General features: G+C 35.5%; 1 protein-coding gene across 1 annotated transcript in view; it reads right to left on the bottom strand.

Annotated features, from left to right (window-relative positions):
- Positions 1–11,454, bottom strand: part of LOC6504085 — a 100,664-nt gene extending 89,210 nt beyond the window's left edge. Inside the window, exon 1 of the mRNA XM_044716713.1 lies at positions 10,523–11,454. Coding sequence (XP_044572648.1) covers positions 10,523–10,524 — 2 coding nt within the window. The 5' untranslated portion in view covers positions 10,525–11,454. The remainder of the gene's footprint in view (positions 1–10,522) is intronic.
- Between the last annotated feature and the right edge of the window lie 1,539 nt (positions 11,455–12,993).

The raw sequence follows: 12,993 nt of genomic DNA, 5'->3' as shown, positions 1-12,993 counted from the left end.
AGAGATGGGGGCCAAAGCCTCTGTAGAGCAAACAATTACAGCCTTGAAATGTATTCTTCTGACAGGACAGCCATCATTCATATTTATTTTTTAGCTACCTTGTTATGGGGAGAGGGTAAAAAATAAAAAAAAAATACAAAATAAACAAAAGAACAAAGTAATAATTTGATTTTTGTAGTTGCTCAGTGCTTTGTGTGGAAAACTACGTGAAATTTAATATACTCGCTCGTTCGTTCGTTTGTAAAATTGCGTATACGCCCCCTTGTATTCAAATATAAAAATAAAAAAAGGGGGGAATATTTTTTGGGGATTTTTCGTACAGGGGTTGCTAACTCATCAGCATAAGGCTTATGGCTTACGGCTTACAGCTTCAGTTACGCCGGAGTTTTCCCTTTTTTTTTCTCCATCAGATCCCCTAAAAATTGAAATACACACACACACACATACACTCAGAAACACACACAATAACACACATTTGTATGTGTGGCTTAAGTGGCTGGTATTGTTTTTACATTAAAATATCATTAATTTTCATGCTTCCTTGGCTCGGATGGCTTGCCTTCGGATGGCTTGTTGTTTTTCGGTTTATTCGACACCCCGCGTCATAAGTGTAAGCCTGTTTGTGTACGCCAGTATAAAGCCATTAACACGAGGCGTGAAATGAGCGCATATATATGCATGATGGAGCAGAACTAAGGGGGCCCCCAGTACATATCCTTTGCGGGAGTTCAGGGGCCACACGGCCAGGTTGTCTGTTTTTTGGTGACAAAATTAAATGGAATTGAATTAAGTTCAGAGTTTCAACATAAATTATATTTTTTTGATGATTATTATTGTTATTTTTTAGGGGAATTTCGATATTACATTAAATAAATATTAACAAATTAAGGCCCTATGGAAATTGTAAAGAAAATGCCACAAATATAAGCTTAATAAGTAATAATTGGAGAGAGTTCTTTGAGGAAGTTTATTAAATATTCTATCTCCTTAAAATATATATTTTAGATTTATATTTAAGTAGAATTTATTTATTTAGCAGATTTGGCATAATTAAGTTTATGCTGGCAGGCTTTTTTTTACATTTTATAATAAATATAATTTCATACTTTAATATTTTTCCTTCCCCTTTTATTTTAAATACATTCCTTATTTCCCTCTTATTTTAAAATAAATATTTCAAATTTATTAATAAACTACTCTGTTTTATTATAAATGTTTTCCTAAAAATATCTAATATCTTCCATTTAATCTCCCGAAAAACAACTTTCCGGCAGTTATGCTTCTAATGGACTGGCCATTCCCAGTCCTACAAGGACCAAAAAAAAGGCCAAAGGCCTTAAATGCTACACAGCTAAGCTCCATATCGACACAGTAATATATATATACATGATAATATATATGTGTGTGAGATATATATATCCAGACACACGTCGAAAGTGAAGTCTAGCTGAATAAGCGTGGCAACAGCCCATGGCCCAATAAAAAATCAAAAGGAATAAGTTGTTAATATTTTTTTGCGACTTGTTTTTCGTCTTTTCATATATATATTTTAATGTGTGTGTGTGTGTGTGTGTGTTAGAGATGCTTAAGCTGCCAATAATGATATCAGAGGCGGAGAACTTATAAGGAAAATGAAACTCCATTTTCTATAGAAATTAAAGGGAATACTTGGGCTATTGTAACCCTTATTTTGGTTGGAAAGTTTTATTTTGGGGAATAGAGATCCCCCTTTTTAAAAATTCTCTACCATGTCTCTGTATAAATTACAAACGCACACACATACATATAAACAAATCGCACAATTGGCTCTAAAGCTGTGTGTCTGAGTGCCTGGATACAGTGTCATGCGTGGGTGCCTTTGTCCCCTTGGTCCTGGCAGAGGTCCCTTCCCCACTCTTTTTTTTCCTTCCACCTCCCTTTTGGCCTGGCTTATACGCTTGGTTGCCTGCCACACACACACACACACACTGATACACACACTGATACACACACCTATACACATATGCCGTTTACCTGTCAATGTTGGCATTAAAATTTGCCTTTCGTATGACAACCCACAGGTGGTACATCCGAGGGCGTGCTTTTGCTTTGAGGGGTGCACCACTCCACCCCACATCTCTCCCCCATCTCTGGTGTACCCTCATCGAACGAAACATGTTAACAACCCAGGGTCAGGAGGGGTTGGGGGTACTCTGGGTACTTTACTGACAGCCTCGCATTTTGGGCAACACTTTTGTATTTTTTTTACATTTTCTTTTCCAGGCAGTCTACTTAATACACTGAAAAGAAACTGTTTGCTATTTCTTGGCAGCCTATTCTTTTTTTTTATAGAAAATAAGAAGCATATTTAATGGACAATTTGAACAAAAATGTATAAAAAAGAACCTTGAATTTCTCTCAAGTGCAAATGATCTGCGTTTCTGTTTTTACGTTGACGCGATTTTCAACATGAATTGAGGCGAATTGAATCAGCAGGAGGTCCTGTGGCATGACCACCACCTACTTAACGCCAACCACCCAACTAGCAAGCACAGTTAACTCACCGGGTAACCAAACAGGTAGCAAGTAACAGGTAACAGAGGTAACTGGTGACTGGTAACTGCCGTCGACTCGTTAAAGTGACGCAATTTGTGTGAGCTTAATTCGTCGCTGTTTACCTCTCACCTGTGACCCCCTCCCAAGCACCTCACCTGTCCTCACCTGTCGCTGTTTTGCTGTTTTTTTTTTGTGCCGTTCCATCCTGTCATTTGTGTGTTGACCTTTTTAATTAGCGTACAAAACTTCCTTTTCAGCCCGGCGGCCGCAAAAGAAAAACATTTCAAAGGCCAAACACAAAGTGAAAGGAGGAGAAAGCAAATGAAAGTCTCATAATTCGCTCATTAGGAAAAAACAAAACAAAATACTACGAAAATAATAGAGATGAAGGGGAAAAATGGGGGAAAAATTAGAAAAATGACAGCTGCATTGCTTCTTAGTATTTTGCCCACAAAAGTATGCTATCATTTTTATTCAAACAACAATGAGTCCATTTCAATGTAAAAAAAATATAAAAATTAATGTTTAAACAATTTCAGTATATTTAAAAGTTATTCAGTAATAAGTAAGTAAGTAAGTAAGTAAGTTCAGTAAGTTATTTTAAGTAATTTTCTTATATTATTTAATTTTTCGAAATAAAATTTAAGCTAAAATAAATTATAAATCCTAAAGATTATTCGATTTATCCTCCCCAACTATATCTCATAAAATTTTCCCAGTTATTGGTCATTCCTGTGGGCCTAAATCAGAAATATTTCTATTCGATTCTGGCCACAATCTGACTCCCGAGGCCAAACTGCATACATGCATGCTGCAATCGAAGTATTCAGGCCCAAAACTACAAAACGAACTATACAGGAGAAAAAAAAAAGAAAAATAAACTACAATTTCCGATTCAGTTTCAGTTTTCAGGCTCCATGTTTTCATGTTTCCGTGTTTTCATTTTTTTCTGTTGTTTAAAAAAAATGTAAAAAGAAAAGAAGGCAGAAGGAGGAACCGACTATTCTGACTGCTCTTTTCCTGGGTTTTCCCGGGCTTTTCCTCCTGGCCTGACATGACCGCTCCGAGTGGCTTCTGGTATTTGCATAACATTGCCATGCGATGGCAAAAATTGTGACAGCAATATGAAGCCAGGACAGAATGGAAAATGTTTCAACTGGATAAGGGGGAGGCAGATGAGGATGAGGTCCTTTATGCCTTGTATCGTATCGAATGCCAACGATAACGAGAAATAAAGTGGCTTTCTGGCCCCGTCAATATTTTGCAATTGGATGCCACAAAACGTTAGTGTCACTGGCACACTTCCCTTCAAGAAATATTATACAAAATAATGAAAAGTATGGAAAAAAATATTCTACTGTTTGTCTTTGCAATTATTTATGGAAATTTAAAGTTTTTAAATGGATATTCTTGTTGAAAACGGTTGCCAGTGGCGACTGAATGGCATGCTGTTGCCATGCTTGGCCCAAAAATGCTGAAATCGAAATATTTTGTCACAAAAGCCATTTGACGGAAATATTTCCGCGCTGTATTGGCATTTTGTGGAACGGGGGGGAATGCCGCCCACAGAGAGATGAAGTCCAGAAGCTGCCCCAAAATATACAGAGTTGCATGCCCCAGATCAGAGTCATAATTATGGGAAAAAAATATTTAAATATTTTTGATATCAAGTCCATAGACTTGAAGTATTTTAAGAAATATTTTAAATTACTCTGATTTTTAATGAAAATCTTTTTTCAATATTATTTTTCTCTATGTCCTTTTTGCCCCCAAAAATGTTCTCATTTGTCAGTGGAAGGACATTTGGTGGACATGAAATAAAATGAAACGTTTAACTTTTTGACATGTGACCCTGTAGCCGGGGCTACTCCTGCAGATCCTGTTTCGTTCTGACGATGACGATGTGAGGTTGTCGCAGCTGTTTTGTCTGCATTTTGTAATTATCTCAAGTGCCAGTAACAGCCAGCCAGGACCACACACACACACACAAAGACACACCCATACAATAACATTAAATTCCCCATACATAAGCAGCAAAGTCCTTCGGATTGAGAAAGTCCTGCAACCTGGAACCTGGTTCATAAACAAATACCGGAATAGACAACCGCTGTTCACGCGCTCCTCCAGCGCGCGGTCTGAGGACTCCCCTTTGTTTCCTCCTAATTGGCTGCTCATTCCAAAGGATAAACCTGCATTAGTAAAGACAATGCCAGCCAGGATCTATTATTCTATTTCTTTGCTAAAAAATGTAATTCCATTTCAGGAATATTCCAGGATTGGTATTCTTCGAATTTTACATTTAATTACTTTTTTCTGCCGATAATCCTTTTTGATTTATGTCCGTTTAATATAAAATAATTGTAATGACTTTTCCCCGCACCCCGCATGCTATTAAAATTAAATGATATTTAAGTTATTATTTCATGTCCACTTTTTTTTAACAATTACAAAGGATAATGTTTTTTTTTTTTGAACCGCAACCTGATTTTTCCTGACAGCTGTCAGGTGAAAATTTTTTTTATGTAATTAGCCTTGGTGGGGTTGGATGGGTGGGGTGGGGTGGTACTATTATTATAGCCACCCACCCATTGATGATGATGACCTTGGTTTGGGGGAGAGGAGCAGTACTAGTAGGCGGTAGGCCTCGCTTGGCCATTGGGCGTGGCAGGTGTGTGACGTGTGTGCGCAACAGCCTTTACAATTCTTGACATGCATTCAGCCTGGAAATTCTATGCCACACACTTGAATACACCTTTTGTGTGGCCAGTTCTCCTCCAAGGGAGGAGACTGTGGTGGCAGGTAGCGGCAGGTGACACACTGCCTCCAAGTGGGTGGTTTTTTGGTTGGATCTCGGGTGGTGCATCATGCCCTCTGGCCAGGACCTTTGTACTGTCGCGTTCTGTTAATTTTTACTGCGGTTCCTTCTCTCATTCTCTCTGACTCTGTCAAGTGGACAGCAATCTCTTTTTGTATCTTTTCTGCCCAGGACATGTCAGGACTCAACAAAAAATTATATTTTAATATCAAGTTTCATTAATATTAAGTTTCATTTTTGAAGAATTATATTCAATAAATTGTGAAAAACAAAGAGCATAGGAAGTAGGGGGCTTCCTATTAAATAATTGTGACAATCAATTATTTGATTGAGTTTGAGTTTAAAATCCATAAATAAATATTTTAAAAATGATTGACATACATTTCTTATTTTAATATTATTAGTTACCAGCTTTTGTTTCAGGTTTTATTTTTTAAAAGCAAAAACATCATGGATTCCTAAGAGCCTCTTATGATTATAGAATCAGAAGATTATATTTTTGAAAATACACCTTCCAATCGTACTTAAAATTTGCATATATTTTATATTTAAAACCTGTTTAATTTCTTTACAGATTTTAAGAAAAAAAAACCAACTCTACGCCTCACGTGCAAATATGTACAAGTTTATATTTTTACCCAGGGCTTTGGATTTATTTTCAGCATCAAATCGATAGGATTGTAACGCTTGAGTGCATTTTGAAGCTTGTTTTTAAAGGATGCCCCTTAGTCCTGGCACCATTAGGTAGTGGTGGTGGTGGTGCTAGGACGGCTTGGTGGTTTGGGTATTTATTTATTTATACCAGCTCTACCAGCCACGGACGCGAACACGGACATTGCATATGTTACTTTGGTTTTTTGGGAAGGATTTCTTTTTTCGGTTTCTGTTTCTCTTGCTCGCTTTTTTTCGCTCTTTTTTTTCTCCTAAATCTCGGTGGAATTTCAGCATAAAAAAATAAAGCTTTGGCTTGCAAATGTGTGACAGGTACATCAAGGGGTTAAATGTGTAATCCCCCAAGGGTTAAGAAACATCACCAATAAAATTCCTTTAAGATTGGCAATTATATGCTTGATTGCTTCCAAAGAAAGGAGCGTGTTTCTTTAACTATTTTATTATATATTTTATTTATTATTAACTCTTTTAGCTTAAACCTTAAAAATCCACACACTTTTTATGTATTTTTAAGTACTTAACCATTAACCATAATTACAGTCTAGTACTTTCAGGGTTTTATTCAGTTTTTTATTTTGCGGTTGCTATCGCTCCTGTGGAGAATCGAAAACCACAACATGCCAGGACACCCCACACACACACACACACACACTGGGACACTAAGACACACAGACAGACAGGAACAGACAGGGGGGGAGGGAGAATGTAGTCAAGTAGACAGGAGAAAGTTGAAGGAGGAAAGCATCAGGCGCATCAGGCACATCAGGAAGCCAGGAAAAAGGATATATGACAATGATGGAGGAGAAGGGCGCTGTTTGTTTAGTTTCTGCACACAAATGCGTGTCTGGCTGGCAGGATGGCTGGCTGGCACAGGCGTTGACACATCATTTTACCAAAGGGGGTTTCATTCAACAAAACCCCATAGAAAAAACAGAAAATAAAGGAAATAGATATGCAAATATATATATATTTAAATATATGTATTTAAATGGAAAAACAATGACTGGCCTGGCTCTTAACTGGCAAGCAATTAAGCTTAGGGAGAGCCATTTCAGGTTGCATTTCAACAATTGTTTTTTTGCTTGGCAATTAAAGTGTTTAAAGGGCTTTTAACTTACAGATACAATAGTTTATATATTTTTTGTTCTAATCTCTTATTTGTTTAGCTAATTAGAGACTTGCGTTTAATTTGTGAAGTCATTTAGGAAACTAATATTCTATTTCTCTTCAAGCTGCTAAGGTTATTTATTTCAGAGAATTTTTCAGACTATTTCTAACATTTAGAATTTTTTAATATAGCTTTAAAATTTTTGATTATTGCTTAACTTTATTTTGTATTTGATTTTTTAGACCACTTAGTTTAATTAACATTTATGAGTAGGACTAATTTTTGTGGAAAGATATTGTTTTCTACTACTTAAAAGAAGTTAAATGCTAATAGACCCTTCGTTAAATATTTTTTGATAAAACCTCTTCCCTAAAATAAAAGCAAAAATAAGAAACAAACTGCCAACCACGGTTTTATTTTCTCCACAAAAACCAGAGAATCTAACAGAATTCCTAATTGGGGTTTTTAAGCATTTGCCAGGACCTTCCCTCTGTATCCCTCTGTATCCTTGGCATCCCCTCGTTGTGGCCATGCTCCTGCCCCTGCCACTGCCACTGCCCTAGAGACTGCTGGCTGGCCCACTTCCGTTAACGACATTTGCTTCAATTTGGTGAATTAAGTCTTAAAGCGTAATTGAGTGAAAATTTTCATTGAACCATAAGTGTAACTCTATAGGTGTATTTTCCTTTATATATTTTTTTTATATCTATGTGGTGTGTGTGTGTTTGTGCAGAAAAGCGGAAGGAAGGGACTGTGTAAATCAACTTGTCCTTCCCCGGAAACGCCGCCATGTGTACCGGAAATGTGACAGCCATTGATCAGTGTGTGAGTTTCCTTTTCCCTTTCTTTTTTTCCCCCCCTTCTTACTTTCTTTCTTGAGTGTGTGTGTCTATGCCTCTGTATGGGTGATTTTTTTGTTTGAGATTGAGAAATTCTGAAAGAGTTCTAGTGGCACTGGCACTTATCGATAGAAGTTAACTGGCGGCAAAGGAATGCGATACAGATACTGTCACTTTATGTGCAGGAGAAAGCAAAGGAATGGACAAGAAATGGGCGAATGAAAATGTCCTGTTTGGTTCAGTTTGGTCTCCTGTTGCCCGGAGGTCCTTGCTGCCAGGCAAATGCCAACACCCGGAATGCATTCTCTCCCTGCTACTCGGCTACTCGGCTACTCTGCTAAAATGCAAATGTAAATGGGCAACGAATTCCCCAATGTTCCACTGCCACACGTACACATATCAAGGGAAATGGAATTGATGAGAGGATTGTAAGGTGGAGAGAGAGAGAGAGAGGGGGGCAGAAGGACGAGAGGTCCTGTAGCAGGTCCTGGGGAATCGGTTGCCTATAACAAGCACAAGCAACAGTTATCATTATGCTAGGACCGGATCGTGTCGGTCCGTCGCTCTTTTTTGCACATTTGCAGCTAAATCACGTACTCGGTAAATGTGCTACTAATGAGCGTGGGAGCTGTCGAGCACTGGACACACTGAGAGAATTATTCTTTACTTCTCATAACACTAAATGGCTTCTATTTGAAATCTGAAAAGTATCGAAAAATTTGGTGTTTGAGGTTTAAAGCTAAAATGTTTTATTTTCTAAAGAAAGTTTTGGATGTATTCGCTTTGTAGATTTGTTTCAAATATTTAAACTAGTATTTGAAAGTTAATATTTGTATATATAAATTTAATATGTAAGGTTTTTATTTATTAAAAAGGAATTTATTAGAAAAAAAGAAGCTCTGCTTTTTGAATTAGGCTTGAAAATGACTATTCAGAGCTTGGTAGCCTTTTAATTGTTAGATTTTCAATCTTTTCTAAAAAAATAAAATTGAAAAATCTAAAACGTAAAATATACCTAAAAACTGAAATATTTCTTGTTTATAAAATATAAAAATTTCAAAAACTTAGACTTAGAAAATTGTAGATTTTTATGAAAAAGAAATAGCGAAGACTAACATTCCAAACCTTTCCTTGGGTTACAAAAGACCTTAACATTTAAATAAAATGTTTTCTAAGGTTTAAATTTGAAAATTACTTCAAAATTTAGTTTATGGAAAGTTCATATAAAAAATGTTTTTTTTTGAGTGTCCTAGCCTATGGCGGGGAGTTGTTAGGAGGCAGAAATCATGCAAGCCTAATGCCTCTGATTTTATAAATGATTGTCGAAAGTCCCGTATTGGCCTACACCTGGCCACCTTTGCACTGAGCCTTTGGGCCACTCACCGACACATTTACACTTCCACACACACCCACACCCACAACACACACAGATTACACCCATCATACACCCACACAATCGGAGTCGATTCAATCATTTTGGGCGTGTGTCTGTGTAAACAGTTTCCAAAAATAAATGCTCATTTTGCCAGAACAGGAGATGGATGGAAGGATGGCTGGAACAATAGTCCTTCACTCAATGCTTCTGCTTTTTGGCCAACAAAAAAAAAAAGTAAAAGTGTGTTTGAACAATTGGTTTTTGGCTAAAAGCAGGCATCGTCTGGAACACAATGGTTATGCCCTTTTGCTGCGAAATCAGACAGCACTTTTTGGTGGAATATAGTCGTATCCTGATTGAAGGATATTTTTGGCGAAGAAGCCAATCAGTTAATTGCGACGGCAAATACAATCTCATATTTGTTTCAACAGTCTTTATAGAAGATACTTGTTTTCTGTTTATGTTTTCAGTTTTTAACTTTAAGGTTTAAACTTATTGGTACTTACCTTGATTTTATTATTTTTTAGGAAAACAAACGTTTTACAGAAAACAATCAATTTAAAAAAAAAACTATTTCAAAGCTTAAAAAATAAGACAAAATTATGTTTATGAGGTTTTTAGACTTTAGAGTAAGTAATTACAAGATTTTTAGATAAGAAATGTATATTTTCCTTCAACTTTCAGTTCAACAATGAAATTCGAGATAAATTTTAAATAATCTATACATTTTTCTGAAGAATAATTTTAAGAAAATCTTTGATTCTTCTTTACCTAGTTTTGTCTTATTTTCTTTATAAATAAATTAAATATTATTTCAAATAATATAATAAGCAATAAGCATTTAAAACCAAAAATCCGAAGCAACTTTTTGGCCAGATTGTTGAGTATTTGGAATGCAATTTATTTAATGGTCTTTTGAATGAAAATTTGCACAATAATTGGGAAATAATTGAAGCCCCGTTTTGCGGCCGAAACTTGAAATATTAATTGCCCAAAACAATGGCAACATTTAGGGACATCCTGCGGCAAAAGCACAATTTTTTAAATTGATTCTCATATCTGGCCATTTGCTGAGCAGTCATGCAAAATAAAACAAATGAATTAAAAGTAAATACTATACATAGTTTTAGGTGTAGTATATAAGAAGTTTAAAATTTATAGAATAAAGTACTACTTACATGTTGATATTTTTGTTTTTAAACAGATTTCTCCTTATTCTGTGATATTGTGATATTTTCAGTGATATTGTTTACCTTTATCTTTGGATTTTGGTTTTTCGTTATTAAGTTTTCTTAGAATTTTCTTTCGATTTTGGCATTTAAAATATATGTGTATATGTCTCTTCTATATTATGGTTTTCATCTGGTATATATATTCTCAATCTTACAAATATTCAATCGCAACAATACTCTGCTTTCCAACCATAACAATCGTTCAGGTATATATTTTATAATATATGTATGTTTATATATGAATATATATATAGTATCTGATCTGTAGGCATTTCATATAAGGTTTACGATGATATCTCTCTTTTTGTATTTTTTCATATTTCAAGAGGGCTCTGAGTTGTGTTGTACTTTGTTGGCTGCATTCAGGTATTTCTAGTAGACTTTATATATATTTTATTCAATAATTATGACATTTATTTGTAGCTGTTGCAGTTGTGATATTTAAAAAAAATACATTTCACGAAAAATAAACACACTTTGTTTTTTATCTCTCTTTTCAATACTTTGGCACTGGCACTTTCAAAAAAAATATATTGTCTGACTTGTTGCATGTGCAACATGTGGTGAGGCAACTTCTTTTCTTTCGTTTCGTTTTTGTCGATTTTTATTTTTTTTTGGGAAAAAAAATTGTGGATAATTTTTTGTCGAAATATTGGGGCAGGTATATGGGACCGTAGGAAATGTTTAAGGATTCAATTTCGATTGGCTGTCCTGATAGTGATGCTGATGTTGTCCTGTCTTCTGGCTGTCTCTGATCCTTGTTCTGAGTTCCTTGTCCCTGATGTTCTGTTGCCTGCCGAGTCGGACAACCGTTTGGTTTGGATGTTGAACAGCATCTGTTGCTCCGCTGTGTTCGCATCGACGAGGCAGCCTCGTGTGGCACGGCAGGACATGCTCGGTTCCGGCACGGCATGGCCTTCGTGTCCTGCCCGCCAGTCCTGCCTGCCTCGTTCTTTGAAGGAAAAACAGCAACCCAACCACCCCCAAAAAACACAAACCCCACACACCCTCGCAAAAAAAAGGACGAAAGGAACAACAAGTGGAAAGTGTGTAACTGTAACGACGACCGTGACGACGGTGACAGCAGCAACAGCAGCAACAGCAACAACAGCAACAATACGAGCAACATCAACAACACGAACAACACGAGCAACAGTCGCAACAGCAACAGGCTTACCCACCAGGTATCGCCATGGGGCCGAACGGTTCGTCTTATTCTCCGAGGACCGAGCAAGGGCAGGGTGGTGGCATTGGCATTCGGTGTTGGCTACTCAGTCATCACTGTAGTACGGTACTTCCTCCTGGAGGGGAAAGCATTTCGCTCAGCTCGCTGAATCGCTGAAAAGGGGAAACTCCACTGTTGCTTCTTATGGTGTTGCAATCTAAAGACTTTATCTACAAACTGTTTTAATTAAAATAAATTCATTTTATTTTTATTTTTTGTAGTCTTTTAGAAATTGAAGAAAAAAATGTTAATTTTAGTTATATATTTTTTATTTAACAAATAATTATTGACAAAGTTTTAAGAGTTGTTTTTGAAGTGTATTTCATGGTTTATATTTTTGAAGGTTCTTGTTTTGATTTTCCTTTCTTATGTACATTTTAATTAATTTTTGGTTTAATATTTATAAAAATTTATTAACTTAAAATTATTTTTTTACTACTGTTTTACTACTTTACTTAAAATTACCATTGATTTTTCAAATAAACTTGATATTTAAAATGATAGGCAAAACCAAAAATAAACCAAGTGGCAAGTTAAATAAAGTGGCAACACTGGCAATGTTTTTAAGTTTAAAAGCTTAAAATATTTTTAAATTAAATATAAAAATTAAATATTCAATAAATTCATTAATAAATGTTTAAAAAAACGATATAAAGTTAGAATTATAATCCATTAGAATAAAATAATTAATCTACATATGCTTAGGACTTCTTTTAAAAAACTTATTAATAATAATCCCTTTTATATTTGTGTTTGTTTTAATGTTTTCATGAAGCTGCGAACTTAACATTTGGTTTTTATTAAACAAGATTTAAATATATGCCCATTAAAATCTTATCCATTAAAAGAATAGGATATAGAGGATAATATCCTAAAATTTCCTATAAAATAAAATAATACTCCTCTTTGGAGTATTTCTAAGAGTTCTATATGTAAAATATTTATGTTTAAGTTTTGTTTAGATTTAATAATTTTAATATTAATTACAAAAAGTTGTATTTATTAAAATAAATAAAAATTAAACAAATTTCATTTGTCTCCACCACCAACACTTTCACACTTAAAAGGTCAAGGTCTCTTAAATATCCTTGAACTATAAATTTTTTTTGGAGTGCGCTGGCAATATCCTGTGGGCAGACGGCTCTCCACCGCCATTTTGGCTGCATTGAGTTTGTTTACGCAGATCGGTTGC

This window comes from Drosophila ananassae, chromosome XL, assembly GCF_017639315.1.
Source record: "Drosophila ananassae strain 14024-0371.13 chromosome XL, ASM1763931v2, whole genome shotgun sequence".
In the NCBI taxonomy this organism is placed as follows: Eukaryota; Metazoa; Arthropoda; class Insecta; order Diptera; family Drosophilidae; genus Drosophila; species Drosophila ananassae.
This window is presented reverse-complemented; position numbering and strand designations above follow the sequence as displayed.